Consider the following 27,234-nt stretch of genomic DNA (forward strand, 5'->3'; position numbering starts at 1 on the left):
TAGATTCCAGTTTCGATTTGGTTAAATATTGATTCATTTGGAAATATTTCTGTTATGATGTCAACAGGCATGTTTCAATGTTCTCTTTAAATATTATTGCATTATTAATACAATCATATAACTAAGCCTAGAGCAGAACCCTTTCGCATGTTAGTTTCTCCTGTACTGACGGATCCCCCAGCGGGAGTTCTTTAATACGTGCTGTAATTTTAAATAATTTCACTGTACACTTCTCAACAGATGCATTGGAGGTCAGATTATATATTATCAAACATGTAATGTGTTTTTTAAATGTATATAATGATTGGTTATGATAGATAAGATGCGAACGCTATTACCGGTTATGTGTGCCACCATATTGTTAACATTGCAATGTAGCATGGGATTCTGTGTTCGTCGTAGAAGGTTCTAAAAACCTAGCTCTTCCACTTTCCCTGCCAAAACAGTCAGCTCTGACAGTAACGGCTTTATACTTTCATTTGATGATTATTTGAATGTTTGTAGCATAAAAAAATTAAGATATTGTGATGTTGAAAAGATTATTTTAGCAGCTGGTTCACTGTGACAACCGCTTCAGTCCCTCTCTGCTGGCAAACAGCAGCTCGAGTGCAGATCGCACTGGTTGATCGAACGCATCTGAGCCTAGCCTTGTGTAATCAAACTGGTTTGATCGTACATGCGAAAGGGTACAGACTGTATCAGATTTTGAAAATATAACAAATCAGGAATCCATTAAGGGGGCATTTTTGCCTCCATATTTTGAATTTTGGGGGCGTTTTTGTTCATTTTAGTGGCATTTTTGCTCCGAGCCCCATTTAATTCCTGATCCTGATGTACATTACATTCTTAGCCACTTGCTGTTTCTTTGAGACTAGTTATAGGTGTTGTGTATTTTTTTTCAATGGTGAAATACTTTCATCTATCCCTGTTTAATATGCAGAGAAACTCAAGTAAGTCATTGGTAGCTAGATTTTCCTAAAAAGGGTTTCAAAACCTTGCTCTGTTTGTTTGAGTGGCCCATCCAGCCCGACACAGTGACATTAACTGAACCAATGGCGTGAGTTTGGGACAGAACTATCTGTTTGTCCAACCAATGGAAGATGAGGAATGTGTTAGGGAATCCTGTTTGGAAACCGACTTTAGTTTTGCACTTCTGTTTGATGAAACTTGTCGCACAGAAATTACACACTTTACCTAAAATGATTAATCTTCACCAGCTCACTACATTCATTTAACTGGTTTCTCTGTGTATGTCCAGTGACTGTTCTGTAGCAGTGCCTGTGTGATCTCTTCTCTGCATAATTGTTTTAGAGGGTTAATAAGACACTGCGAGCAGGCAGCGCTGCCTTTTGTGTTCTGTGTTTAAACAATGTTATGACCTTTAGGGCTTCTCAGCTGAACTGGTTGCTCAGGCTATGAGTAAATGACCCTTGGGTCTGTGTGTTTCAGTAAAGTTACCTCTGGGTAGCATCTGTGGGCCAATCACGTTTCATTTACGTTCTTTATTAAATGGGCTGCTATTTGCTCATCCAATACTGAAAGTAATCTCATTTCCAATTCACTAACAGATCTAAGAACAGTTCTCCTGCGTTTATGCTCCAAATGAAAAGTTGAGACCTTTATAAGATCGGTCACCAAAGTGAACCACTGACTGGCAAGTTACTGATGTATCCAATATGCGCATGCCATTTTATGTTTTGATGTCAAAAGCAGAGAATAACTAGATTATTTCAAATATCATGTAAATGTGGTTTTCTTGTGTTGAACAGATTTTTTGCTAGTTTTCAGCATATTGCTGTGCATATAAACGCACTCACTGGTAGGTAAATTAGAAAGCAGCACCAATAATCAAGACAAATGATTTTTTCGTTGCAGTAGACCTTTGATTAGCAATGAAAATAAAGCCAGTTTGATGATAAATTGATTATCTCTTATACACAAACTTAGGAAGGAAATCAATATTCATATTGTGCTGCAAGTGGCATCCAAATACAGTACCAAAATCTTTGATATTGTACAAAATTGAATTTCGATTTGCATGCTTTTGACAAACAGTAATACACTGCAGAAATACATTTACTGCACAAACCAAGTCCTTGTTGCAAGGGAACCCGTATACACTGAAATGTTTGTATAAATTATTATTATTATTTTATTTTATTTTTATTTTTATTTATATTTTGCTATCCTAATTATAGACAGTTACAGGGTTAATTGCATTTTATTATTTGCATTCACCATTGGTTTTCCTGGGTGTCCTCAACCCTATTACAACAGACCTGTGAACCAGTTTTGAGTTGCAAACTCCCAACCCAATAGTTGAGAACCAGTGATGTAGAATATAAATAGTAAGTTTTATTATGGTGTTTCAAGATATACCCAACATACAAACTGTGTCATGCCACCCTTTGTGCTGAATGTGACAAAAGGAGTTACATAAGTTCCACTCTTAGTTAGTGATATGTTTGGAGAACAGCCTTCTTTCCTTTGATCTCCCAGGCTGGGTAAACATCTCACTGTGAAGCTGTGAGAGAGGTATCAGAATCAGAATCAGAATGAGCTTTATTGCCAAGTGTGCTCATGTACATAAGGAATTTTTTTTGGTGTTAAGAGAAACAAGAAAGTGCATACAGAACATTACAGTGAGACACAGATTATAAAACAAGGTAAGAGTATAATTAGACATACAAAAAAATAGGACATATAACTTAGAATGGTGCATGTACATGTGCAAGTGGTAATATATGTGCAAGGTAGGGGTATGTACAGTTATTTAAATATGAGTGAATTTACATATGTACATGATATATTTATACATTATTGCACTATGGGAGTCCTGAAGGCAGTTTAATTGTTCATGTGGTAAATGGCCTGAGGGTAAAAACTGTTCTTGTGCCTGGTTGTCAGAGTGCTCTGTAGCACCAGCCAGAGGGCAACAGTTCAAAAAGGGAGCGGGCAGGGTGTGTGGGGTCCAGAGTGATTCTACCTGCACGTTTCTTCACTCTGGAGACTTGGAGGTCTTGGGTGGGTAGTTGGGCACCAATAATCCTCTCAGCAGTTCTGACTGTCCATTGTAGTTTCCTTCTGTCTGATTTGGTGGCTGAACCAAACAGTTATAGATGTACACAGGACAGACTCGATGGATGAGTAGAACCGAGTCAGCAGCTCCAGTGGCAGGTTCAGCTTCCTCAGCTTGCAAAGCAAGTTCAACCTCTGCTGTGCCTTTTTCACAATGGAGTCTATGTGGGTGTCCAGGAAGTGTCAGGTCCTGAGAGATGGTGGAGCCCAGGAATCTGAATGACTCCACTGCTCCCACAGTGCTGTCAGGATGGTGAGGGGTTGTGGGGGGATATCTCCTGAAGTCCACTATCACCTCCACTGTTTTGAGCATATTCAGCTCAAGGTTGTTGTGACTGCACCAGACTGCCAGCTGTTCAACCTCCCATTTGTATGCAGACTCTTCACCGTCGTGGATGAGGCCAATGACCGTGGTGTCATCTGCAAACTTTAGGAGCTTGACAGAAGGGTCCTTTGCAGTGCATTAGTTTGTGTACAGGAAGAAGAGCAGTGGAGAGAGAACGCATCCTTGAGGAGCACCAGTGCTAATAGTGAGGGTTCCAGATGTGATTTTCCCCAGTCTCACTAGCTGCTACCTATCAGTCAGAATGCTGTTGATCCACCAACGGATTGTGGTTGGCACGGAGAGCTGGGTCAGTTTGGTTGAGAGAAGATCAGGCATGATGGTATTGAAGGCTGAACTGAAGTCCACAAATAGGACCCTTGCATAAGTCCCAGATCTGTCTCATGTTGACAGCATCATCCACAGACTGCTCGGTAAGCAAACTGAAGGGGGCTAGCAGGGGTCCAGTGATGTGCTTCAGATAGGCCAAAGCCAGTCTCTCAAATGACTTCATGACCACAGACGTGAGAGTGGCAGGTCTGTTTTCATTAAGTCCTGTGATTTTGGGTTTTTTGGGGATCGGAATGGTGGAGCGTTTGAAGCAGCAGGGAACTTAGTGTCTGGGCCTGAAGCTTTCCTAGTTTTTTGTTTCCAGAAGTCCCGGCACACATCCTCCTCACAGACCATAACCGTGCGTTCAGACCAGAGGAGGCGAGAGTGTCAAAATTCGCTCTGGCTGCCCTGCCAACAACGCTATCAAAGATTCGTGGATGCTCTGATGCAGTTGAAACAGGTGGCAACGTTCGTTCGGAATGCTTGGTTTTGTGAACTATATTTAAAGGGGCCGCAAAACATCCAGACATGTCAACCGGTATCTTTTTGCTGACCTATCACAAGTAGTGTATATCCTCAAAAATCTTTTAAATGTGAAAGAAATCGATCGATGGCAGAAAGTAATTAAATATAAAAAGACAAACGCTGATGGTATAAATGTGTTACCGATTGATCAGGCAGCACGGTTTTGCATGCTATGGCGCCAAAATTAGCATGCAATATATTATATATAATATTATATAAACCATAATATCCACTTCATCAACTCACCTGGCACACCAACAATTTCAGACACCTTTGTCCACGCATCATTTTTTAAAAATTTATATCCCTGTAAGCAAACAGGGACAGATCGTATATTACGGGAAAACCCGCCATGGCAATAATTAGTTTCTCCTCCATTTTGTCTTCGGAACTATTGTTTGGTGGGAACCAAATTTTACACTGGTTGTGTTCTCTAGATTTCACTAGAGCAGAGCACTTCTATATTCCAATAGGTTGCTGCCGAACCGCGTCAAAGCTCATTACCGCCAAGAGACGCTTGCTGCCATAGAAAATGAATGACTTCCGGTCGATTTGACGCTCTCGACATCTCTGGTCTGAACGCACCATAAGTGTAGGTTGAGTAGCAGGAGGGGGAGGAGGGGGGCTCCAGGAGGTGGTGTTGTGTGTGTGAAGTGAAGATCAGAGCAGGGGAGGGGTGTGAGACTGGGCTTTTCAAACCTGCAGTAAAACACATTCAGTTCATCAGCCATTTGTTGATTCTCTACAGAGCGAGGGGGAGGTGTCTTATACTTGGTAATGTTTTTCAGGCCTTTCCACACAGATGCAGGATTGTTAGCTGAAAACTGTTTTTTCAGCTTTTCAGAGTAGCTTCTTTTAGCCACTCTGATTTCCTTGGTCAGTGTGTTTCTGGCCTGGTTGTACAATATTTTATCCCCACTTCTGTAAGCATCCTCTTTGGCATGAAGCTGTCTGAGTTTCTGTAAACCATGGTTGATCATTATTGAATGATAAAAATGTCCTAGTAGGGATGCACATATTCTCACAGAAACTGATATATAATGTCACTGTATCTGTGAGCTCGTCCATGTCTGTGGCTGCAGCTTCAAAAACACTCCAATCAGTGCATTTAAAGCAGACTTGTAGTTTCAGCTTTGCTTCATTAGTCGACCTCTTTACAGTCCTTACTACAGGCTTAGCTGATTTAGTTTCTGCTTGTAGGTCGGCAGAAAATTAACCAGACAGTGATCAGAGAGTCCTAAATCTGCACATGGGACAGAGCAATATGCATCCTTTGCAGTGGTGTAGCAGTGGTCCAGTATATCTCTTTCTCTGGTGGGGCATGTGATGTGTTGTTTGTATTTTGGCAGTTCACGGGTGAGGTTAGCTTGATTAAAATCTCACAGAATAATAAGAGAGTCTGGGTGTTTTTGCTCTGTGACGTGATCAGCCAGCTGTTGCTGTGTACACATTCACCAGAATAAACGATGAAAACTCCTTTGGCGAGTAAAAAGTCTGATAGTTGATGAAGCGTGCTTCTAAATTAGGACAGCACATCATCTTCAATGCTGTTACATCTATACACCAACTTTTATTGATGTAAAAGCATGTTCCACTGCCTCTCAAAGCCCGGCAGATGTAGCATGCTGTCCGGGATGGATTCATTTAGCCAGGTTTCCATGAAACACAGAGCAGCGGAGTTAGAAAAGTCCTTATTTGTTTGAGTGAGCAGAAGCAGTTCGTCCGTTTTGTTGGCGGGGGAGCGGATATTCGCCAGAGGAATAATCTGCAGTCCTAAAGCTGCGTTGACGAAGCTTCAAACGTGCCTGCATGCTTCCCTGGCTTACGTCTCTTGGAGCACTTGTAGAACACTGCAGCGCCTCCAACTAAGATGTCTAATAAAATGTCAGAATAATCAAACACTGGCAAAAAATGATCAGGTATGCTCTGCCGAATATTCAGCAGTTCATCCCTGTTGAAACTGATTGGGAAAGAGTGACAAAAAAGCATGACAAACAAAAGTAACAAATGCTAGAAAGCTCCACAGCGAAGCAGCCATCCGCAGCACCATCTTGAATATATCTTGTATCTGTGTGTGTGTGTGTGTGTGTGTGTGTGTGTGTGTGTGTTGGGGTCTCAGGCAGGAGTTTCCAGTCTTTTCTGCATTCCATGTGTGCAGGTGAGATCTGATTGGCTGGGAATTCCCTATGGTTTGTTCAGTGGGAGGCCTGCAGCTTTTCAACGCATTGACAGCTTTTCTCAATACAGACAATAGTTTAGACCTAGGGTAGCTTTGTATGTCCATCTCTAGATCTATCTATGTTGAGCTAGCGGGCAAAGATACTTGTAAGAGGAAATGTTCTCCTGTAGTCATAATACAAGCCCTTTGTGTCCTTGAAATGTAGGAATTCAGGTCGTCAGATTTTCTAATACACAATCTCTAAGTAATAACATCATCATCTTATTGAGTTGGTAAGTGCATGTTTTTTTGTTAGATGTTAAAGGAGTTTAATTGGGTCAATGTGAATAGAGAAATGGCAGAACCTTATGTACATGTCTGATTTGTACCTTCAGAAGTTCTGTTGTGTTGTCATTGTTCATCCATCAATGTTACGTCACAGATCTTGTTGCTTTCATATTGGGGTGCACTGATCAGAATTGGCCGATATTCATCTTAAATCCGTGATCGCGATCAGCCGATCGTGCCTAGAATCAGGGCTGATCTTTTTTGCAGCACGCAGGGAATTGCACATACACACTGCTCCTCTAATAAATGAGCGCTTGTTCAGCCCTTGAAGCATGACAGAGTGACCTTTGGAGGGTGAGTTGTTGGCAATTCTAAGCATACACAAATTTAAACTTTCAGACATGTAATTCACATGAATATGTCATTTTGTTAAAAATGTGTAAGAATTACATGTGTATGAATATTAAGTTGCCCATTTTCTAGAGTCATAACGGTAGTTATTCTGACTCGTTGCACAGTGAGCAGGAAGAGGATAAAGAGGCTGCTAAAAGGTATAAAAAAAAAAAATAAACATGCATATACAAATCTGAGTACACGTGATGTAAAGCGAGTCGTCACAATCAGATATTGTGTGGAGCGATAGAGACTGTTTGAGCAATCATGAGCACTTTCAGCTTCACTCCCTTCAATATGCTCACTCGCGGTGTCAATCAAACATGCATGCTCTCAATATGTCATCAGTCACTCATCTCAGCGCTATTCTGTGAGGATCCCAATTATATATATATATATATATATATATATATATATATATATATATATTATTTTTTTTTTGCTTGAATACTATTTTAAGAGTATCCGTTTCTTCTGAAATGTCTTCTAAAAAAGCTCTTCTCAGTAATTGTCTAATTCGTTTCATTTTCAGATCTCGATATCGATTTCCTTTTAAAAGTTCTTCCTGCTTAGCTGCTTTAGTTGCCCAATCATGCTGTACAATGTGATGTAGCACAGACACATTACTGGTTTAATTTACACTGATTTTTTGTGTTTGTGCAGACGCTGCAAGAAAGAGTTTGTGAGTTCCAGGCACGATTGCGCAGCGAAGACACCGCTAAAAGACTCCTGCTACAACGCCTGCAGACACACGACCACCAGCTTAACCTAGACAACCACCATAACCAAGAACATCCATCCTTTAACTTAGAACCTCAAGAGCAGCCCAGACTGAAGGGCGGCCAGCTCAGCCAAGCTGTATTCCCTACAGGTGAAACTTTGATGTGTATTGTCTCTGGAACTATTTAGATTGCAGAAACTGTTATCTTATTTCAAATAATTATATTTCATCCAATAGAAATATTCTGTCTTATCTGAAGTTTGAAGTTTGAAATCTATTTATTGTGTAGAATACACAGTAGTGAACGCAAAAGTATGTGAACGCAAACGCTTCTAGTTATGCCAGGTTGATTTCACATGTCGATGCATTCTGAAACATTTTATAATGCATTGCATTTTCATCATTGGCATCAGGAGGTGCTATAGCAGACATAACTGTTGAGTTTCTTTTCGGAAAATTAGTTTTCTCTTATGAGTGAACTACTGTCTAGGTCAACACTTTTGGAGGATCTTGCTGAGCAAGTTAGTTAAATGTGTTTACACTGTCGACATGTTTATAGCTAGCTACTTTTAATAGCAACACATCAACTAGATTATTTTACAGACATTTTGAAGGTAACTCTATCGCCCCCTGGTGTACTGAAGTGTTTACCGCCACAGCAACGCAAGAGTTCATGTTATGTTTCTTCATATTTTATTCTTGCATATTTCTGGCCTTATCTCTTGTGATCTGAAAATGAGAATTTTGCCTGTGTGTGTGTATGTATAGGTGTGAGGGGCTCTAGTGCTTTGACACAAAGGCCTGTGGATTTTTCCAGCACTGTACAAGGGAAGGTTCACTCACAGGAACAACTGCAAAAAGAAGAGGGGGTACAACTCGCTCTCATTACAGGGCTTCGCACAAAGGTACATTACACACACACATAGCAGAGCTTGAGTCTTTCAGCCAGATCATTCACATTATTTTGCTGGAAGTGAATAGCGAACTTTTGTATATTGATATTCATTGTTTTTTGTCTGGTTAGATTAAGTATATCGATACCTCATTAGAGTGGATGCGTGAAACTTGCCAACTAATTTTTGGGGAGTGGATTTAATGTTGGTATTTGTTTGTGGGTTTGTAGGTCAAGGAGCTGGAGGAGAAAATTGTGGATCAGACGCAGGAGGTGGAGAGACTGCGTTCTGAGCTGGTGAGAGACTGAAGGAAACAAGGAGAGAGAGAGAGAGAGAGAGAGAGAGAGGGAGAGAGGAATTAACAGGAGCAGGGAGAGTTACATTACAGTTAGTGCCATTGTGTGAATCACCTGATCTTGGTGGGCTAAAGTCAGACTTTTTTCAGCATATTTCTGGAGCTTTATGGGGAACTCTTTTTCCTTTATCTTGGTGCTGATCTGGTTTAGTTTTATCGTGGGAGGAAGTGCTGACCGGGAACAAGTTTTGTTGATAGAAGAGGAATGTAAGGCTTTGGCTCTGAAAGCTTTACAACTGGCAAGGATCTCAAATTTGAAACGTATGTGTGGGTTTACTTTGGTTAAACGTGGGGGGCAAATTTGTTCCCAGAAGTGAGCGAAATAGGACAAAACTTCCCTTTGGAGACATTTGGGGATGTCCTCATCAATTTAAGGCTTTTAAGGGTTTTGTTTTATTTTAATAAAAAAAATGCTAAAGGTTTCTTTTAGGGGTTAGGGTTATTCTAGATATTATAATGAACTTCAAATAAAAACAATAGAAGTCTATGGTATGTATGTCTTCGACTAACCACGTAAACGTGTGCGTGTGTAGGGGGCGACAGATTTGGAGAAACAGCTTGAGGTGCTGGAGAGTGAAAACCAGTGGCTCAAACAGGAGCTGAGGGTCAGTCATACCCCACAGCCCCAGAACACCTGCTCTACTGCCCCCTGTCCACACAGCCAGGTATACTCTAACTGACACCAGAAACACACTCACATGCATACACTATTACACAGGGATAAAAACACATGCAGCTAGATAATTTAACACTGTGTCCTAACAAGGTGCAACACAAAGCACTGTGCTTTAATCAGTCATTTGCTATAAAAAAATTAAAAAAATTCTCTCCACATTGTGCTACAAGTGTGAGCAATTTAGCAGAGCTTGGGACAAAATGCCCCAGATATATTTAAAATGTGAGGTCAAAAATGTCCTCATTCATTCTGTGTTTTTTTCCAAACCCAATACTTTTCAAAATGGTTTATTCTAGGCCAATGTAGTTATGGGTTTCATAACTACTTACCGTAGCTGCAATCACTGTGTCAGCAGCAAATGTTGTTGAATGGGTACATAATATGAACTGGTTGTTGATTTAAAAAAAACACAAATCAACTTTTGAAACGACGTGAAGAAAACATTCCCAATAATTACAAAACTTGAAACAGTGACTGCATCAAATTCTACTCTGATTGTACAAAGTAGTGAGTTGTATAATCTAACATAGGGAGTGACCAATTATTTATATTGTATATGAGCAGCTTGTTTGTTTTATGATCTAGGGCATTATTTACAGCTACTTTTGTACTTTGATGTTTTATAGATAACAGCCGTTATTGTTCAGTATTTGCCATAAATAGACGACTTACTGCATACTTTTATATGGTTAAAAAAATGACCTCACAAAGGTGGAAATATGCACTTGAAAATCAGTTCCTTGAAGCAAATATTGCCCCTTATTAACAAAAAAAAAAAGTTGAACCCTGAACCCCACCCACCATGAATTCTCATTGGTCCAAAATCATGCTATGCATAGCTGTATATTAAAACTCAAATGCATTCTGGTTGTCAGTACCTTTGTCACTTTCTGCAACATTTCAGTGAGAACAGAAAGCACACCGGGTGAATTCACTAAACAGTTGCGCCACTTTTCGCGTAGCATTTCAGCACAAAAAGTGTTGGCTCATTATCGATTTCTCTTTATTCACAAAACTCTGTGCTATTTACCTGCCACTATTAACATCGCACTATTATCTCTTTTACATCTCTTTTAAAAAAAATTCAGTTTACACCCTGCAAGTGTCAAGCACACTTTTGGCATGTTAAAGAGATGATTCAGGTGTCTGGATCACAGTAGTAGAGTAATGCTGTACAGTCTCAGCAGTATGCCAGATTGCAGTGGTCTGCAAGATCAGAATTAAATGTTGAGCACAGATTTTCTGGTCGTATTAGCGCCATTGCCTGATCTGCATAATTCCTTTAGTTAATCCGGCGCGAAACAAATAAAAAATAAATGCCGCTTTTCCTGGGTGCAATTAATTTTTTGTGAATTCCCCCACATTCTCAGTCAGCTGTTCGTTGTCCATTTTTAAAAAAATGGTCCACCCGTCTGTGTCTCTCTCAGGATGTTGAGGCTCTGCGTGATGAGCTGTGTCGTAAGGAGGAGGAGTGCCGTGAGCGGGAGCGGCGACTGGCTGCAGTGGAGCTGCAGATGCAGGAGAGGACAGGTGTGATAATACAGCTGCAGCAGCAGTTAGAGGAGGCTGCACAGTGCAGACAGGAGCTGCAGCAGCAGCTGGAGGAGGCGTCACAGCACAGGAGTCAGAGTGAGGAGCAGCTGACCTCACGACTTCATGATGCTGAGGAGGCTCTGTCTCGCCAGGCTGTACTGCCCCCACAGGTGAAGGTGAGAACTGCAGGTTTAGAGCAAACAGATATTTTGCCTAGGGCTGGCAGTAGATTCAAATAATAAATCGTAACTGATCCCATTTCTTTTAAAAGTTGATATGATTAAAAAAAATGAAAATTCTGTCATAATTTACTCACCCGTATGACCTTTCTTAGGTGGAACACAAAGGGAGACCCATGTTCATGTGAGAAGTTGCATTGTTTTTAGGGCTCAAACAAGTTCTCGTGTGAACATGTGAGCCACTGAGAGAGCTTTTCTCATAGCACTTATGAACGTCAATATTTTCACTAAAAAATTGCTTATTTCATGTTGTTTATCAACAAAACATATCCTATGCCTTCAGAAGACTAATGATGTGTAAGTTCCACATAAGAAATAAAGTCATACAGTAAGTAAATTATCAAATTTCTTATTTTTTGGTGACTAATTCCTTTAACGTTTGAATACATTTTTGTTCTTTGATTTTTCCTAATGAAAACAGTTTCGCCATAGTTATAGTTTTACTGTACCTTCACGTCTGTCTCTCTCTCAACCTGCAGTATGTGACCAAGCCGGTTGAGGTGGAGTCATCTCAGTGTAAGCAGGCTTTAACAGAGGCTCAGGCCCATAACCAGGCACTTCAAGAGCAGTTGGGTGTGCAGAGACAGCTCCTCAGAGAGTTAGAACAGCAGCTACACGAGTCCCAGAGGACAAGCGGTCAGCTACACCAGCAGGTATCAACACACACTTACTGTATAATCCACTCTGACACATACTCAGGTCATGCTCTCTTGAGATTATCCTGTGGCCAACACTTCTCAGGGTTGTTCTGAGATCTAACTCAGGTTTGTGGCAAGTGTGGTGTGCTGTTTATCTGTTTAGATGATGTTAATGTCCTCTTTCTCCCAAGTGGTTTGAACTTTTTGACAAACATTATTGTGGAAGAGCAGGTTAACGTCTCTGTCTCTTCGTTTCCATTGCAGCTGAGGACAGATCACGGCCGTCTGTACGGTCTGCTCTCCAAGGCAGTTGGTGGGGGTAATGCAGAGGTCTCCCACAGGCTCCAAGTTTGGCCAGATTACTCTGTTGCCGATAGGGCTCAGAGGTCAAAAATGTGCTGGGGGATCAGATTCCAATATTGAATCTGAATCTATAAGAAACAAAGTTACTTTAAACGTAAGTTTTTTGTACATCCCATTGTAAGTGCTGCTCAGAAGTTTGACGTGTAGATTTATTTCAGTGGTTCGGGTTGGCTAATGCTCATTTTTGACCTTTGAAACCCTGACACTTTGCAGAGTTACTCGCTTAATATCCCTAAAGGTCATTGCTTCTAATTGTCATAGTGTGATCCTATAATCTGTTGTGAAATAGTCGACGTAACCCCTGTTGTGTAAATGCACTGGATGCGTGTGACCCCAGCTGTGCTTTTTGTGTGGATTCAGACTAGTATTCCCCCCATCAAGGCCATTTCCAGGAACCAATTCATTATATGTCCTCCTTTCACTTAAATGAGTGCATTACAGTTGATCTAGCAGTCTAAAATTTGACACTAGGTAGTTGTAGACAGCATCTTAACATTGGGCTCTTTTTAAGTTGTGGTCAAGACAGAGAAATTTGTTTTAATATTCACCAAGTTATCATTGCTTTGGTCAAAGTTCTACTAAACTGTAACTGACATTGGGTTGTATTTTAAGAGTGCTATGACTTAAGCGTAGCGCAATGTGGAACTTCATACACATCAGTGAACATGGCCATGAATATTTGGTATTTTCATGCAAGCATGCGCTAAGTCTAGGCACAATTTTTATTTATTTTTTTGGCAAAATTGTGCACGCAAAGCATTAATGGGCTGGGTCAAGTGCAATTTAATTGTGAGGTTCTTCTCCGGTTATTGCACCGTCTGCATCCTAATATATATAGTTCATTTCCTGTCAAGCACCATCTATATAAACAAAGACAGCACATTCATAAGAAGTTGGTAGTCTAAATAGACTGTATGCAGTAAATTAGAAGAATAGAAACAAAGACTTGCATTCATTTGTGCATTAACTGCGTCCATGTTGAATGTCAGGCATATTTCTATTACAGTGACACGCTCCTTTTATATGCATGGAAAATGTGGTTCTCATTTGGACTTGGGTGTTGGCTCCATTAAATTATAGAGACTAAGTATTAATAATCATATTGATCAAGTGACACAAATCATGGCTAGAATTAACAGTGATAATATCGGCCTTCCACGTTAGGCAGTGGATCAAGGGATTTGTGGACACACTTCACTATCAGTTTTGCTTTAAAAATAAAAGTAACTTATTGAAACACAAAAAACTTAAACCCAAAATACTTCGAAATTCATATTACACCTCAGACTAAACAAAAATATAATCAAAATAAAGAAGTGGTCAAAAAATCCTATATAACAACCTCCCCAAATCCAATCATTTTACTCTCTCCAACTTCTACCACCAGCCTCTTTTCAGTGACTTAAGAATCACTCTGTGACAACAGGTGGAAAATACCATTAAATATTAGATCATAAATAGAATTGTAAAAACAGGAATGGTAATAATTGAAAGATAAACCATGACATCTAGAAAGTTTAACACAAATCCCATAAAGATTTGTTTCATAAAATGGCCACAATTGTGATTGTCTAGGACATAATTTGATGTTTCACTGTATTTTCAGAGTTTGGACATGGACTTTATTACCACATGCTGGTGGAATCTCCAAACTGCAAATGCAGAAACTGATTTTAGACTTTGCGCCAATATAAGACAATGACCAGTTTCTCAGGAAAATAGCAAATTGTGCTTTGCACCACTTCAATAACAAACAATACACCGACAGTTTGCACGCATAAGCCCCCAGATAGCACAAGTTGTGCTTAGACTTCACGAAAATTAGATAAGGTGTTGGGCACGATCGTTGCTTGTTATGATCATGCACGGTCACAAAAATAGAGCCCATTTATTTAAAGCCTGTTAACATTTGGTGCCCTCTCTCAAAGGAACAGCTGGACAGTTTTATTAAAGTAATGTTTTTACGATCACATTAATAATTTATCTTGATGACCAAAATATCATTTAAGTGCTTTTGTACTTAACTTTAATACTTTAATACTCAATGTCTGAAAACTATTTGCTTTTGAATTGTTATACCAACAATATTATCAAAATTTTGGGGGGTTTGCTCACAGGAAATCAGATACTAAGACAAAGCAGTAGCTGCTTTTAAAAGGATGTGTCTGTGCTCGTCTATGATGGTATTGTGTGCATATCTGTCTTTGTGCTTATTTAGCATTTGGTTTTGAATTTAGGTCAGTATTTGTTTATTTGTAACTGTTTTATCTTTGATATTTTAGGTTAACTGGTTGGTCAGTGGATAGACCTGGTTCTTCACAGATGATTGTCTATGATATCAGGGTGCATTTACATGGGCAACATGCAATTGCTCTTGTAGCTCGGCTGGTAGAGCATGGTGCTAATAATACCAAGGCCTTGGGTTTGATTCCCAGGGAACGCATACTGATACAAAAAAAAAAAAAAAAAAAAATTATTCTGTCAATACACTCTCTTGAAGTCGCTTTGGATAAACACACCTCCCAAATGCATAAATGTAGACAGTGAAACACTGATAACTAGCAAAAACAGGATTATTTTACAAACTTGCAAGAGCAATCAAGACATTTATTCATATTTCCATTTATGACATTTCCCCACTAAAAGAAATATAAGGCATTTACATGACCACATACATTTCCGGCTTTATTTTTGCACGATCGTGCATGTAAATGCATTCATTGACACAAAGTCTCCAGATGACCTCAGGGTCAGATTTGTTATGAATCTGTTCACATTAATGTATGCATGTGTGTGTTAGATCCTGGTGTATGAGGGTGAGATGGAGAAAGCTCAGGGTCAGCTGGAGGCAGAGATGCAGAGTCTGGAGGAGGAGAAGAACAGAGTGATCGAGGAAGCGTTCATCAGAGCAGAGAGTGAGATGAAGGCTGTGCACGAGAACCTAGCAGGTGAGACTATGTGTTTGCATCCATGTATACTGTATGTGTAAATGCACATGCACCCAGAGGGTGCGCTAGAAAAAGTCTTTGAGTCACTCTGAAAGTTGTAAAATTTCCATCATGATCTGTAATACTTGTTTTAATTTAATAAATACTAGATTCAGGTGCGTAGCATCCATTATAATGGCGTATACATGACAGTGAATAGGCTTACATTTTTACATGGCTCCCCAAGCACAAGTCTAGTGAATCCAAAGAGTTCTTGGGTGAAAGTTCTACCTGTCAATCAACCGCTGTGGCAAAAACAAGATTTTTAAACTTACCAGTTACATGCAGCTTTTAAAGGAAATAAATATCCGATCAGAATATTTGAAAATGCACATAAAAACATGCACAATTTCTGAGTGTGCCTGATATCACAATAAAGTGTCACATATGAAAAACACACACATCTCTGAAGCTCTAATCTAAAATAACTGACAATAACTTTCTGCTCTATACGTAATGTTTGCGCTTAGATTAAATGCAAGTAATTGGCAGAAATAAAGCAACGCTTTTTCTGTGCTTTCCTTTTGTTATTATACTTTTTTGCACTTTATTATAATAAAGTAACACACTAATCATGCCGTAACCCTTTGCAGAGACCCTCTCCTCCAAACACAAATGGTCAAAAGAGATGCATATTACCAGGTGTAAATGGTGATGGCGCCTGTTAATACACATCTTAATGCCAGGCAGTAAACAGCACACACACACAGCAGGAGAGTGTGTGAGAGATACAGTGAAGTCAAAACAGATGCACTAGTTTAAAAAGTGTTTTTTTAAATATTTTTTATCTGTCAAAATGATCTGTCAATGTTTCAAAAAAATCTGTAAATGACTGAGAATTTTCATTTAACGCAACCCCTCCATGCACCTGTCTATCTCTAATCCTCTGTGATTGCGTGTGCAGGTGTGCGGATGAACCTCCTGACTCTACAGCCGGCCCTGAGAACCCTCACCTGTGACTATAACTGCCTGAAGAGACAGGTGCAGGAGTTCCCTTACATGCTGGTGAAAGCCATTGCAGAGGCAAAGCAGGAGGTGAGATGAATACAAACTAACACAAACACCTCCAAATGCATACAAGCAAATTATCTCTCCCACCTCTGCATGACCAAAGCACATGCACTAAGATGATTGAATATGATTGCAGATCTGTCAAGTGATTGGAGAGGTGAGCAGTGCAAACCAAGAATTGCTGCGGAAATACAAGAGAGAGATGAATCTGAGGAAGAAATGCCACAATGAACTGGTGCGCCTCAAAGGTGAGGCATTCTTATTTTTTATTTCAGTACTTGAGGGTCAGTATCATCAAAAGTTAACAATTCAGCATTAAACCAGGCAATTATTATTTTTATTGACACTTGCTTATAGGGTTAGGGATTTTTCATAACCCTTAAATTGAAGTATTAAACTTTAGTGTGGAACTTCTCCCAAATCTCTCAGCTTGTTGACAAGAGGTGTTCAGACTTAGCGATTTTCGACTGGCAGATGAATAAACTGCCAAGAATATGTCATATTGAAGACTTGCATTGAAGCAGCAACCTAAGCCATATCTAAGGACCAGAATATAAAGACTTGTGGGGGGCTGTTCTGACTTAGGCCAGTAAGCAGCCAACATCGTGACATGCTAACAACCACTCAGAACACCTTAGCCACCCCATAGCTACGCTCTGACATTGGGGCAGTGAATTTTGCACTTACAAGCACCACTTACATTTTCTTCAGAAAATGTTAAAATCTAGTTTGAGTCAATGAAATTATACATTACAGTCTTATAATGTAGCTTTTTACACAACCATATTTTCTGACTTTCGATGCAATTTGTTGTATTTCAGGCAACATACGTGTGTTGTGCCGAGTACGCCCCATCTGCCCCGGAGAAACAGACACTGCTGACACCAAAAACCTAGTGACCATTGACCCAGATGATGATGCTGTTCTCTACCTATCCAATAAGGGCAAGCTCATGACCTTTGAACTTGACAAAGTCTTTCCCCCTCAGGCTACTCAGGAGGAGGTTCGTGCTCAAGCTGTCTGTTGGTCAAATGAGTGTACTTCCTGTTTTAATTATTACCTCACAGTGTCCCCTCGTCTGATTTGCCAGGTGTTCCAGGAAGTGCAGTCTCTGGTCACGTCCTGTATTGATGGCTTTAATGTGTGCATCTTTGCCTACGGACAGACAGGCTCTGGAAAGACCTACACTATGGAGGTACATAAGAGATGACAATTAATTCTCATTGCCTATAAATGTCTGATCCCTTCTATAAAAAGGCTGAAATGTTTGCAGCATCCAGTTGTTACACATGATCAAGTGTGCCTCCAGTTGCATGAGCTGATTTGCTTGAATATGCAGTGCATCAGCATACAAAGACACTCATGTTTCTGTGTCGTGTAGGGCATACCTGAGAACCCAGGCATTAACCAGCGTGCTCTGCGGCTGTTGTTTTCTGAAGTGACTGAGAAGCCTGACTGGGACTATAAGATCACCGTCAGCATGGTGGAAATCTACAATGAGACACTTCGGTGAGAAAACCACACACCTACTGAACACAGTTTGCACAGATGCATTTATCAAAAAATACCTTGTGCTTTGATACCAAAAACGAGCAGCTCCACTTCCATCTTCATCGCCGGATCCTAGCTGTTCTTCTTTAGGTGTTTTAATGTTGGTTTCAGTGTTGTAGTACTCTAAATCGGTCTTGGACTCGAGACCGGTCTCGAGACCATTTTTTGATGGTCTCATCTCGGAATCGACCGCATTTTCACTCTGTCATTTCTCTGTCTCAGACAAAGAGGACTCTGGATTTTATTTCAAGACCGGTCAAGACCACAACTGCGGGGATATCACTAAATTGCCTGTGCATTGTCTGATTTATTTGTTAACATTATTACTGTGATTGGATGTAAAATTTCTTGCTTCAAATTCAAGCAATAACTTGACTAATTTCTAATTTAATATTTGTTACTGTTCACGGCTGTCACGCCTCCCTTCACACGCACTCCCAGAAAGTGAATGCGGGTGACAGGAGAAGAAACTGTGGCTGTCTGAGAGATGTCAGCCAAATCGTCTGTAATACAATTTCGCTACCTAAACCAGTGTTTCCCAGCCACTGTGCCCACTAGTGTGCCATGAAAGATTGTCAGGTGTGAAAATGATCAAATTCCTCAAAATAATTAAATACTGTTTTTTTCCCCCGGTATTTTAGTGAAGGCATAGAGATGGTAGAAGAGCTTTAAAGTTGCCAATTCAGTATATTTTCCATTAAAAGGATTTTATGCAACCAGTTTAAATATTTTGTCCATCATAACATTATTGTTCTAACAAACTCTAGTCTGCTGTCAAAAGCAACTCCTCACATGCCCACAAAATTATGCTTCATCATCACACTTATATTAAAAACATTAAGTCAGTGAACCGAATGAATGAATAGAATACAACAGGTGTATTGTTTTACTCACAGACTAAAAGCTGTTTATTTGTACACAGCATAGTTACAGATGTTATGAACAGATGTGGCTTACTTGCCGTGTTTCTCTCATGAAACATAAAAAGAATATGAGAAACTGTTACATCCGATTGCTAAAAGCAAATTCTCCTGTTTTAAACAAGTCCAAAAACACAGTGATACGATGTGTAGATTCTGTGGTACTGCAATCTTCACGGAGCGCGTTTGACATCTGAACCTGACTAGTGAATGGAGGCCGGATCCTAGTGCCTGCCGGATCCAACCTCTGTCAGTGCGACTTATGTGGGGGGTTTTATCTCTCTATCAACAACGCGAATTTGACCCGGTGCGACTTATCGCCAGGTGCGACTATTTCCGGAAAATACAGTAAATAAATAATGTATTTGCTGTGCCATTGCAAGAATTAATTTGCAAGAACAAATCTACAAATTGGAAAAGACACACATTTGTTGGTTTTTCATTATCCAATTAGTGCTCTTGGCATCTGTGACCTCATTATACAGCGTACCTATTTTACTTGCGTTTTTTGCATAGCCGAATTTCAAACATTACGAGAAAACTATCAATGATGGTTATGTGGATAGTGGTGTGCCATGGGGTTTTTCAATCGTAAAAAGTGTGCCGTGGCAGAAAAAAAGAAACCCTGACCTAAACCACAAAGAGTTCATCTGCAAGAAAGCATCCAAAAGAAAACACACAGCGGTATGTAAATTCTGCAATGCAGTGCTTACTGAGATGGCTGGGACCATGTCAAACTTTTATCGGCACTTAGAAAGGAAGCATAAAGAAAGGTAAGCTAAGTGTAAGTGATGCTAGCAAAGCTAGCTAGCTAAAGTTAGCAATCAATGCAACCAAATTCGGAAAGTTGGAATTTCCAACTTCCTACTGGGAAAAGTGCAGTGGAACGCCACTTGAAGTTGTAATTACAACTTGGAAAGTCGTACAGAAATTTTAAACTCAGATTTCGGCGAGATGCAGGTGCGTGATATCACGCAATCTTGTCGGCACCCAGGAAAATGTACAAAATAAGTGATAAACATTCACTTTTATTGAATCTATTAAGTAATATCGATAAATTAGTCAAATTTCCTACATTACATGATATTAAAGCTTGTTTAACAAACATTAGCAGAGTAGCAGGTGTTCAAAACATGGTAATTATACTGTCTTTTGATAATCGTACACCAGTAGCACAAATGCTAGTAAAAAAAAAAAAAACTTTTTTTTTTAAAAAAAAACGGGGGGCAGTGGTGGCTCAGCGGTTAAGGCTCTGGGTTACTGATCAGAAGGTCGGGGGGTTCAAGCCCCAGCACTGCCAAGATGCCACTGTTGGGCCCTTGAGCAAGGCGCTTGACCCTGTCTGCTCCAGGGGCGCTGTATCATGGCTGACCCTGCACTCTGACCCCAGCTTAGCTGGGATATGTGAAAAAAAAAAAAGAATTTCACTGTATATATGCAAATGTATATGTGTGATAAATAAATATAATTATAAATTATAATTATTAAGTATTATAATTATAATTATTTATAACACCTGCTAAGCTAACGGGAGCGTTGCAGTCTTGTTTCCTTTAACGTCAGTTAAGTTAGTTGGAGATCGGAGATATCAAGTGGAATATCCCACATCCGATTTGAATGGAATGCAGCATCTGTACCTAAACTCATCTTCACTCCTCACCCAAAGAGATTTAGTGAGTATTAGCTATACATATTAGCTACCTATGTATTTACTGTTTTTTTTTAGGATGCTAGTTTCAGTTGCTTGCCAGCTATTTGCCACCTAGCTAGGTGCACATGCTACCTAATTTAGTTAACATATATTGATGTAGCTAATGCAGTGTTAACTTTGAGAGAGATTGAGGGGAAAGGGCATGTAGGAAATTGTTGTTCCCAAGTTATGTTTTTGCTTCTGCTAAACAATGACGATAACGCTATGTAGCTAATTTATATAAAGTTACATTACATCAACGTTAGCATATGTCAGCTCCGACATAAACGCTACACGCCGCGGTAACGCTCCCTCACTTGCGTGAGAGAGCTAGAGATGTCACAGCAGAGAGTGGAGACCAGGTAATGCGCCTCCACTTATATGAAAAATGTGCATTTTAAATAGGCTGCTTTGTTTATGTTTGGCATTCTTTGTTTTTTTTCTAGATTTAGCTATGTGGTTAGCAAATTGCACTCATTTATACAAGGCTTGTTCTTGGTTCAAAAACAACAAAAAAACTTACTATATTGTTTAAGAAAAGACAGAAAAGTGAAGACTTAAGTACTGAATAAATGTTTGATATATTCTGTACTTAAAGATGGTTTCTAGGGGAAGAGTCATCCAGAAAACCTGATGCGATGCTTGCTATTGTTTTAGGTGGATGGTAAATCTTGGAAAAGGAGTGTTGAATAAAGATGGTTAAGTTGATTTCAAATCCTTAGTGTTTGTTTGTATTTGTTTGCTCATAGAAAACAACGGAAAAGTCACACATAAAATTCACCTCTGCATTGCCTTTTGATTATTTTATCAAGATATTTCTCATGGTACACTGATACACACATATATATATAACTCAGCAAAAAAAGAAACGTCCTCTCACTTTTAACTCACTTTTATTTTCAGCAAACTTAACATGTTTAAATATTTGTATGAACAAAAAGATTCAACAACTAAGACATAAACTGAACAAGTTTCACAGACATGTGACTAACAGAAATTGAATAATGTGTCCCTGAACAAAGGGGGGGTCAGTAACAGTCAGTATCTGGTGTGGCTATCAGCTGCATTATGTACTGAAGTGCATCTCCTCCTCATGGACTACACCAGATTTGCCAGTTCTTGCTGTGAGATGTTACCCCACTCTTTCACCAAGGCACTTGCAAGTTCCCGGACATTATTTCGGGGGAATGGCCGTAGCCCTCACCCTCCGATCCAACAGGTTCCAGATGTGCTCAACGGGATTGAGATCCGGGCTCTTCGCTGGCCATGGCAGAACACTGACATTTCTGTCTTGCAGGAAACCACACAGGTGCATGTTCATTCATTGTTTATGGTTCATTGAACAAGTTTTTTTAAGATCATGAGAAACATTTCAGTCAAGTGTTTCAAAACTTTTGACCGGTAGTGTATATATGACAATAAAAGAGGTGAATGAAGAGGAATCTTCATTTGTTTTCTGTGGGTGTTTTTATGGGAATGTGGATCTTTCAGATCAATATGAGGAGTGCCTATGGGTTGCATGTTCGACATTTTATCGTAAGTGTCTCACGCAGTGTGGAACTCGCACTGGTCTGGTCTTGGTCTTGACTTGGTCTCGCCCTTCCTTGGTCTTGGTCTTGACTTGGTCTCAACCCCTCAGAGTCTTGGTCTTGTCTCGGTCTTTGTTCTCGGTTTAGGTGGTCTTGACTACAACACTGGTTGGTTTGCTAAGTAACATTTGGTGTGTTGGCACCACCAACATGCTGGCTTTGTAGTTGCAGCAGCTCGGAACACGTGACTAAAAGCACTTATCTCATTGGTCAGTCAGTTTTCTTAGGGGGAAAAAAAGGACTGCTCTCTGTAAAAAAATAAATAAATTAAAAAAATAAAAAATACTTTGGGATTGCCGGAGGATGATTTGTCAGACCTGGTGTGAATGGTGCCATAGGAATCCATTGTTCATATTCAAAAGCTTGTTCACAACAAACATTCCAATTCACAAAACATTTGGGCTTGGTATGAATAGGCCTCAAAATTTACAAAATTATGTTTTTTATTTCAAGGAGTCTTCAGGACAGTAGAAGCAGGAAGTAAAAACATGATGATGATGTTCTAGAGTGTTTCTGGTAGCAATGTAGAAGTTCGACAGTGTAAAAGAAGTTTAGGCACTTTACTGCAGATGTGCATTCAGCACTCTTTATTTAATTGTTCCAGTGTTCCTGCTTCACTGTGATTTATGAATGTGTGTTGCCCTAATTTTTTGCTTGTCATCTTTGCATTTAGATTTAGCATGTCACTGACTCTTCTAGTCAGCAGTACTGTAAAAATGGATTAGATTAAAAATCACTCAGGCCATCTGTAAGACACAAACAGAATCGTTCACGCATCACGCTTCCGACCCCACCACCACATTCCTGCGTCCTGCAGTATTGCATAACCTCTGCACATCTGTTTGAGTTCTGCCATAGTGAGAGATTATACCTGCTGCCATAAGCAGAACACTCAGCTTGCTTTAAATATTACACTGTATCTCAGTTTTTTCGTTTTTTGCATAATGCTTTATTTGCATAGTTTTTGATGTTTGCTAAGGCAAGATTAACTTTTACTTATTTTCAAATCCCTAACCTTAGGCACCAATTGTGCTTCAGACATAGAATACCTCAACAAGCCACACAATTGGAAGTATCATATATTACTTTAAGTATATAAATTACTCATTAACAATTTCAATAATAAAATTGTTTAAAAAAAAAAAAAAAAGTCGTGAACTGCTTGCTACTCAAAATACAAGACACGTGTTTTTTTTTTAATCAATGCTTTATTTATACAAAGTTTGATTTTTGACTAACCAACCATTCTAATGCAAACTTGAAAATGTCAACACTGCATCATAGAAAAATGCCTTACTTTAGAAGGAAACGTGAAAAGTATGTGCATGTAGCCTACTGTTTGAATATCATCTAAATCCACTTAAGAAATTGTACTTTTTATTTTAAATTAAATCAAATAATAATACGCTGTGTAAACACAGTTAATAACATACCTCTACACTGGTGACGGTGAGATTTCAGGTGAATGTACCTTCATGCTTTCCCGGCGAGAAATGGCATGATTGTTGGTGTGGATGATACAGGGAGACCAATGGATAAACAATGCTTGTGTCATTATTGTACTTTACCACACGATCACGGTTTATGCATTAAACGTAATGTCCATCTATAGAGAAATGTTGCCCCAGGTTGGGGCAAGGTCAGCTTGTCAGCTGATCATGATATCTACCAATACAGTTCAGACACTTTTCAGAGCGGTTCGTTTTAACTCCTCTCTTCGCGGTTGGGTTTTTTGATTGGCGGCTCTCCCTGCTCTGTCCATGCAAATGTTTGGTTGCATTGATTTGGCTTCAATTCCCACAGGAATCTTTTGGGCGATAATCCCAACGAGAAGCTTGATATAAAGATGTGTCCGGATGGTAGTGGACAGCTGTATGTGCCAGGACTCACCGAGTTCAGAGTGGAGAGTGTGGAGGACATCAACAAGGTGAGAGTTCATGCCATCCAAATGTGAAAGCAAGCCTTGAAGATCAATTTAGTGACTTCTGGTGTTAATTCAAAGGTTTAATGCTCAATGCAAGAACATGAAATCATCAACCATTAATCACTTGTTTTGTTTGTAATCATTGACCTTTGAATGCTGCAGGTGTTTGACCTGGGTCACATGAACAGAGCGACAGCGTGCACTAATCTGAATGAGCACAGCTCTCGTTCTCACGCCCTCCTTATCGTCACAGTAGCGGGTTTCAACTCTTCAACCGGCCACCGTACTTCAGGTACACACACATATTTACTGAGCGATTTAAATGAGACTTCCAACTTCCAATTGAGATTGACCTTGAATGGCCCCAAAGGGAGGTTTTGTCAAAGTTGGGGTATAGTGTGGGGACAGAACTGTCCCCAAAACTGATCGAAGTCTGTACTTACACCCCCAAAGACATGGTTAATTTATTCAAATATTACCTTATACTCTAGTATTTCATTAAAAAATATGAGACATACAGTTGTGCTCAAAAGTTTGAATACCCTGGCAGAAATTGTGAAATTTTGGCATTGAAATTGAAAATATGACTGATCATGCAAAAAATTATCTTTTATTTAAGGATAGTGATCATATGAAGCCATTTATTATCACATAGTTGTTTGGCTCCTTTTTAAATCATAATGATAACAGAAATCACTCAAATGGCCCTGATCAAAAGGTTACATCCCCTTGAATGTTTGGCCTTGTTACAGACACACAAGGTGACACACACAGGTTTAAATGGCAATTAAAGGTTAATTTCCCACACCTGTGGCTTTTTAAATTGCAATTAGTGTCTGTGTATAAATAGTCAATGAGTTTGTTAGCTCTCATGTGGATGCACTGAGCAGGCTAGATACTGAGCCATGGGGAGTAGAAAAGAACTGTCAAAAGACCTGCCTAACAAGGAAATGGAACTTTATAAAGATGGAAAAGGATATAAAAAGATATCCAAAGCCTTGAAAATGCCAGTCAGTACTGTTCAATCACTTATTAAGAAGTGGAAAATTCGGGGATCTCATGATACCAAGCCAAGGTCAGGTAGACCAAGAAAGATTTCAGCCACAACTGCCAGAAGAATTGTTCAGGATACAAAGAAAAACCCACAGGTAACCTCAGGAGAAATACAGGCTGCTCTGGAAAAAGATGGTGTGGTTGTTTCAAGGAGCACAATACGAGGATACTTGAACAAAAATGAGCCCATGCCACAAAAAAGCCTGGTTACAATATGCCCGACAACACCTTGACACGCCTCACAGCTTCTGGCACACTGTAATTTGGAGTGACGAGACCAAAATAGAGATTTATGGTCACAACCATAAGCACTATGTTTGGAGAGGGGTCTGCAAGGCCTATAGTGAAAAGAATACCATCCCCACTGTGAAGCATGTTGGTGGCTCACTGATGTTTTGGGGGTGTGTGAGCTCTAAAGGCACAGGGAATCTTGTGAAAATTGATGGCAAGATGAATGCAGCATGTTATCAGAAAATACTGGCAGACAATTTGCATTCTTCTGCACGAAAGCTGCGCATGGGACACTCTTGGACTTTCCAGCATGATAATGACCCTAAGCACAAGGCCAAGTTGACCCTCCAGTGGTTACAGCAGAAAAAGGTGAAGGTTCTGGAGTGGCCATCACAGTCTCCTGACCTTAATATCATCAAGCCACTCTGGGAAGATCTCAAACGTGCGGTTCATATAAGACGACCAAAGACGTTGCATGACCTGGAGGCATTTTGCCAAGACAAATGGGCAGCTATACCACCTGCAAGAATTTGGGGCTTCATCGACAACTATTACAAAAGACTGCACGCTGTTATTGATGCTAAAGGGGGCAATACACAGTATTAAGAACTAAGGGTATGCAGACTTTTGAACAGGGGTCATTTCATTTTTTTCTTTGTTGCCATGTTTTGTTTTATGATTGTGTCATTCTGTTATAACCTACAGTTGAATATGAATCCCATAAGAAATAAATGTGTTTTGCCTGCTCACTCATGTTTTCTTTAAAAATGGTACATATATTACCAATTCTCCAAGGGTATGCAAACTTTTGAGCACAACTGTAATTGCAGCACTCAACATTTACCAAAAGTAGAAAATGGTTTTGTAGTCTCTTTGAGTTGTTTTCTCTTGTGTCACTTTGTCTGTCTGTGTTTTGTAGGTAAGCTGAATCTGGTGGATCTGGCCGGGTCAGAGCGAATCGCTAAATCTGGTGCAGAAGGCAGCCGTCTGCGTGAAGCTCAGTGCATCAACAAATCACTGTCGGCTCTGGGTGATGTCATCAACGCCCTGCGCTCCAAACACTCACACGTGCCCTTCAGGAACTCTCGCCTCACATACCTGCTGCAGAACTCACTCAATGGAGACAGCAAGACTCTCATGATGGTACAGGTGGGAACTGCGTACAATGCCGAACACTAAATGGAATAGGTTTAATGAAGTCATATAGAAGGGTGTACGGTGTTATAATTATGCTCAGAGTGATGATGCTTACTTTAAAGCTCAACACATTTTTTAAATGATTTATGGGGAAAGTAATACGATTTTGTTTAGGATAAACAAGCAAGATATTTTGAGCTGTTTTGTGCACATGCTCTCCTGTTGTTGTATTCTAATCGCCACAAATACTTAACAACTTTAGCCTTTGTCATGGATTAATGGGAGAGTAAAGCCTGTCATATAGTCAACATGAAATCAAAATTTAATCTATTTACTTCTTTAATACACACACCTGGTTGCGTTGTGCACAATTAATCAGTCCACACTATTTTAAAGATGGAAAAAAAAGGTATGTTTGTAAATTCTTGCTTCTGAATCAACTTTACTGTTCAGTAAACCAGGACCACATGAGCAGGGAAAATAATATCCAATCAGATCCTGCTACATTAATTCCTGGTGTATTTTTATGTTTATCTCAGAAATACCTCACATTACCAAATTTAAAAGTGTCATGTTCCCTTTGCCATTCTCTTCTCAAAATGTTTGAAGTGAGGTATTCACAGAAT

The 27,234-nt window shown here is 39.7% G+C and overlaps 1 protein-coding gene across 7 annotated transcripts in view; it reads left to right on the top strand.

Annotated features, from left to right (window-relative positions):
• Positions 1-27,234, top strand: part of LOC127416948 (kinesin-like protein KIFC3) — an 83,946-nt gene that overhangs the window by 50,351 nt on the left and 6,361 nt on the right. For 6 of the 7 annotated variants that reach the window (XM_051656570.1, XM_051656564.1, XM_051656566.1 and 3 more), the window contains 15 exons: positions 7,761-7,968; positions 8,587-8,723; positions 8,942-9,007; positions 9,600-9,731; positions 11,170-11,451; positions 11,994-12,167; positions 15,316-15,463; positions 16,407-16,537; positions 16,650-16,761; positions 17,335-17,516; positions 17,604-17,708; positions 17,895-18,022; positions 24,067-24,190; positions 24,350-24,479; positions 26,391-26,620. In XM_051656570.1, coding sequence (XP_051512530.1) covers positions 7,761-7,968; positions 8,587-8,723; positions 8,942-9,007; positions 9,600-9,731; positions 11,170-11,451; positions 11,994-12,167; positions 15,316-15,463; positions 16,407-16,537; positions 16,650-16,761; positions 17,335-17,516; positions 17,604-17,708; positions 17,895-18,022; positions 24,067-24,190; positions 24,350-24,479; positions 26,391-26,620 — 2,289 coding nt within the window. The remainder of the gene's footprint in view (positions 1-7,760; positions 7,969-8,586; positions 8,724-8,941; positions 9,008-9,599; positions 9,732-11,169; positions 11,452-11,993; positions 12,168-15,315; positions 15,464-16,406; positions 16,538-16,649; positions 16,762-17,334; positions 17,517-17,603; positions 17,709-17,894; positions 18,023-24,066; positions 24,191-24,349; positions 24,480-26,390; positions 26,621-27,234) is intronic. The other variant, XM_051656565.1, reaches the window with a different exon arrangement.

Source organism: Myxocyprinus asiaticus, chromosome 26 (assembly GCF_019703515.2).
Source record: "Myxocyprinus asiaticus isolate MX2 ecotype Aquarium Trade chromosome 26, UBuf_Myxa_2, whole genome shotgun sequence".
Classification (NCBI taxonomy): Eukaryota; Metazoa; Chordata; class Actinopteri; order Cypriniformes; family Catostomidae; genus Myxocyprinus; species Myxocyprinus asiaticus.